Source organism: Branchiostoma floridae, unplaced genomic scaffold (assembly GCF_000003815.2).
Source record: "Branchiostoma floridae strain S238N-H82 unplaced genomic scaffold, Bfl_VNyyK Sc7u5tJ_862, whole genome shotgun sequence".
Lineage (NCBI taxonomy): Eukaryota > Metazoa > Chordata > Leptocardii > Amphioxiformes > Branchiostomatidae > Branchiostoma > Branchiostoma floridae.
Window position 1 is genome coordinate 1 of NW_023365951.1, and position 3,828 is coordinate 3,828.

At 48.5% G+C, this 3,828-nt stretch overlaps 2 protein-coding genes across 2 annotated transcripts; both read left to right on the top strand.

Annotated features, from left to right (window-relative positions):
- Positions 1-38: 38 nt before the first annotated feature.
- Positions 39-2,807, top strand: LOC118409034. Its single transcript, XM_035809904.1, has 5 exons — positions 39-698; positions 1,135-1,272; positions 1,743-2,030; positions 2,194-2,486; positions 2,652-2,807. Exons 1-5 carry the CDS (start codon positions 137-139, stop codon positions 2,805-2,807), a joined length of 1,437 nt encoding a protein of 478 aa, XP_035665797.1. The 5' UTR covers positions 39-136.
- Positions 2,089-3,817, top strand: LOC118409035 (the record flags this gene model as incomplete). Its single annotated transcript, XM_035809906.1, has 3 exons — positions 2,089-2,869; positions 3,246-3,407; positions 3,615-3,817. Coding segments are annotated over exons 1-3 (372 nt in total), but the record flags the coding sequence as incomplete, so codon positions are not given.
- Positions 3,818-3,828: the final 11 nt, after the last annotated feature.

The window sequence follows — 3,828 nt, forward strand, 5'->3', positions numbered from 1 at the left end:
ATAAGACACGGCAGTTCTTCTTGTTTGTCCGTCAGGCTCAGACACACCCCAGGACTGCGCCGACCTGTACCGAGACGGGATCATAGAAAGCGGAGTCAACGCTGTCAGCAACCCTCGCGTCTTTGTCTACTGCGACATGAGGAACTCGGGAGGCGGGTGGACCATGATCCAGCGCCGACAAGACGGGTCCGTGGACTTCGCCAAGAACTGGGCAGACTACGAACAAGGCTTTGGAAACATCGATGGGGAGCACTGGCTGGGACTGAGCAAACAGAACCAAATTACGGGACAGAAGACGTACAGCTTGCGTGTAGATTTAGCAGATTGGGAAGATCAAAGTAGGCACGCGACTTACAGCAGTTTTAGTGTCGGTGGCAGCAGTACGGACTATCAGGTCAGCATCAGCGGCTACTCGGGTGATGCCGGTGACAGTCTCACCAATGGGAGCAGCCGTTTTAATATAAACGGTATAAGTTTTACAACTTCAGATAATGACAATGACCCAAATACTGGCGCAAATTGTGCGAGTAGGTTTGGAGGAGGTGGATGGTGGTTTCCGGACAGCTGTGGCTACGCACTTCTGAACGGACGGTATAACGGCTCGGGTAGTGCACAGGGTGTGAATTGGCGCGAGTGGAGAGGTTACACGTACTCCCTGAAGATGACATCTCTAAAACTAAGACCGGATGACTTTGCAGGTAAAGGCCCCCTCTCACTTGACGTGCGGCACGCTTGCGGCATTGCTGCGTTCGGAAGATGCTCAACGAATTTCAGAGATAAAGAACGAATTTTCTTACTTGTTGTATATTTTGTCATCTTTTATGTTATACTTTTACGTATTGCGCAATATCTGAATCATAAAAAATCGAAGAAAATAACGCGCCGCGCAAGCGTGTCGCACGTCAAGTGAGAGGGGGCCTTAAGTTGACTTCTACTCGGTATCCTGTTAATATATCATCAGATATGTCTACAAAAAAAGGAATTCGACCACGTTGTTGTTAAGATAACGTTATAAAGCAGTGCCGTTTTACCAAACTGATCTGTCCCACAGTAAATTTTTACATTAGTAAGTATTACACTAAAGCACTGAAAAAATATGAATTACTATTCTTCAATTTCATTTTGCCCACTCAGTTTGCGCAGAGGGAACGTTTGGTCCGAATTGCTCTGAAACATGTCGCTGTCTGAGAGGAAACGCCTACTGCAATCACGTGACTGGGGCGTGCTTTGGCGGATGTACTGATGGATGGGCGGGCAGCGACTGTCAAACAGGTACTTGTTATCGCACTTTGCTTCAGACACTGGTAAACGATTAACTTAGTCTATTGAGATCCTATTTTTGTTTGGTTTATGCAATAATAAAAAGACTTCCACCGTTAATTTTCGTTGGTGATGAGTAGGTGTAGGACGATGAAGTTGGGTGTAGGCTGTTTCAAATTCAAATCCTTTGTCCACTTTCAGATGTGGAATGCAGTGCACCTTATAAACCTTGGGTGGGTGCTTATATCAAGTATTACAACTTGATGGTGACTCATGACATTCCACCAAGCGAAGAGCCAAAAAAGGGCTGCCATGACAGCATCAAGTTCACATTGCACTTTTCTATTTGTAATCGCAATGTTGTTATCACCCACCCTTTTCATTTTGTGGTATTGTGATGGCTGACCTTGCGATATAATTGTGACCTCGCATTCATCAATATCCAATGATGTTAACCCTCCATTATTTCTTCGTTGCATCAGTCCCTCCACAGTTTCTTCAGCCGACACCAGCAAATGAAACGAGAAAATTAGGGCGAGCCGTCACCTGGACATGCAAGGCCACCGGAGATCCCCTTCCTATCATTACCTGGTGGCACGGCAGGGACAAGCTTACGGTGGCAAATACATCACAGACAGAGTCAGGAGTTCAGTACACTGAGAGCGTCTTCACCATCAACGCCGTGAGCTTCGACGACAATGGGACTTACAGCTGCGTGGCTGCTAATATCGGGGGATTGGAGATAGTAACGTTCTCGTTGACTGTCCAAGGTAAGTTACTAATTGATTAAAAGTGACGTCACCGGTGTACATGTGATGCTTATCTTCACTGTGCGCTCATTGGTTGATCCTGAATCACATGATTCTCACAACCATATAAGTACAAGGGATGATCACCCTACTGCCTCTTGTTGGATTCATCCGCAACGCCGAGGTCGCCTGGCGATGGACGACCAGGTCTCCGCCGCTTGCGGTTTCACGACCACGTTTCTCGCCGCCGGGCGGGTTTTGTGCCCGAGGAGCACGCAGTGTTGCAGCCTAGACTCCGGATTACCAGTGGGAGGAAGACAACTTCGGAGGTTTGGCTGTGCAGCAAGTAACGGCGGGGCGAGGGATCCAGAAGCTCCGGCGGACCTTGGGCAGACCCTCTCCACGCATCGAAAGGACGGAAGAGTCCTAGTGTTCTACCTAGTGGGGTCAAATTTCAGGACGGTGGATATACGGCAGGTTTGGGTGGAAAATGCGGTAACATACGTTGTGGTATTTGTCGAATTCTGCTTTTCTGGGAACAATGGTTTGTGTGCCGTTTTGTTCACGTGTTGTTTTGCATATCTTTGGTGTCGAGCTTTCGCCTGGTTTGCACGTGCTTGATTTGCATTTGTTTGCTTTTAGTTGACTGGGTATTTTGTCGATAAGCACACAGGGAGGCAGCATAGACTCCAGTTTGACGGAGGAAGACAATTTCTGAGGTTCAGCTGTGCAGCAAGTAACGGCGGGGCGATGGAACCAGAAGCTCCGGCAGACCTTGGGCAGACCATCTCCACGTAGCGAAAGGACGGACGAGTCCCACATAGTGAGGGGAAAACTTCAGGATGGCTGAGATATGGCAGGTTTGGGTGGAAAATGCGGTAACGTACGTTGTTGTATGTGTCGAATTCTGCTTTTCTGGGAGCACTCGTTTGGGTGTCGTTGTTCACGTGTTGTTTTGCATATCTTTGGTGTTTTGCATATCTTTGGTTTTCTCCCGGTTTTTACTGCTTGATTTGCATTTGTTGCCTTAGTTGACTGGGTGGGAATTTCATTATCTTTTGTTTGGAACGGAACGTAGGAGGTTTTGTTCTTAGGAAGGGAGGGAAACTCGTGACAGGATCCCCTTTGTGACCACGTGAGGTGTGTGCCAGCGTGGCGGGTGAATGCTCGAGTTGGGTTTAGCTGCTTTACTGTAGGTTCAGAATTTGTGGTCTGAACGTGTTGTTTTCTTAGCAGCTCAGCCCGGATTCCAGCTCTCCCAGGCCGAGGAAGGCGACTACCACAGCGCGACTGAGATGCAGCAAGCTCTGACAGACTTTTGGCGGCCTCTTCACATATTGAAAGGGCGGAAGAGTCCTACCTGGCGGGTCGAAACGTCGGATGTTAAAGATACGGCAGGTTTGGGGCGAAAATACGGTAACAAACGTTTGTGTTTTTTGTCCAATTATGTTTTCCTGGGAACAATGGTTTGGGGTGGTTAATGTGTACACGTGTTGTTTTGCATATCTTTGGTGTCGGGCTTTCGCTCGGTTCGCTCGTGCTTGATTTGCATTTGCTTTGTCTTTAGTTGATACTTGTGTTCTAAACGTGTTGTTTTCTTAGCAGATCAGCCCGGTTTCCAGCTCTCCTGTGCCGAGGAAGGTGACTACCACATCGCGACCGAGGTGCAGCAAGCTGCGACAGAGCGTTGGAGCCAGCAAGCCGAGCATTCCCAACACATACGGCAGTTCTTCGCGGCATCGACACTAGACGACAGCCGTCACGGAGCGCACGGCTTTGGTTTTTTCAGGGAGGCGTGCACGTTTTTGGTGACATCGAT

What these genes read in the sequence shown, in the direction of transcription:
- LOC118409034 (XM_035809904.1), top strand. Translation starts at nt 137, where the DNA reads ATGAGGAACTCGGGAGGCGGGTGGACCATGATCCAGCGCCGACAAGAC. An exon ending in GTTCTCGTTGACTGTCCAAG is followed by an intron (nt 2,031 to 2,193) that starts GTAAGTTACTAA and finishes CGCAACGCCGAG; the next exon opens with GTCGCCTGGCGATGGACGAC. An exon ending in GGACGGTGGATATACGGCAG is followed by an intron (nt 2,487 to 2,651) that starts GTTTGGGTGGAA and finishes GTTTGCTTTTAG; the next exon opens with TTGACTGGGTATTTTGTCGA.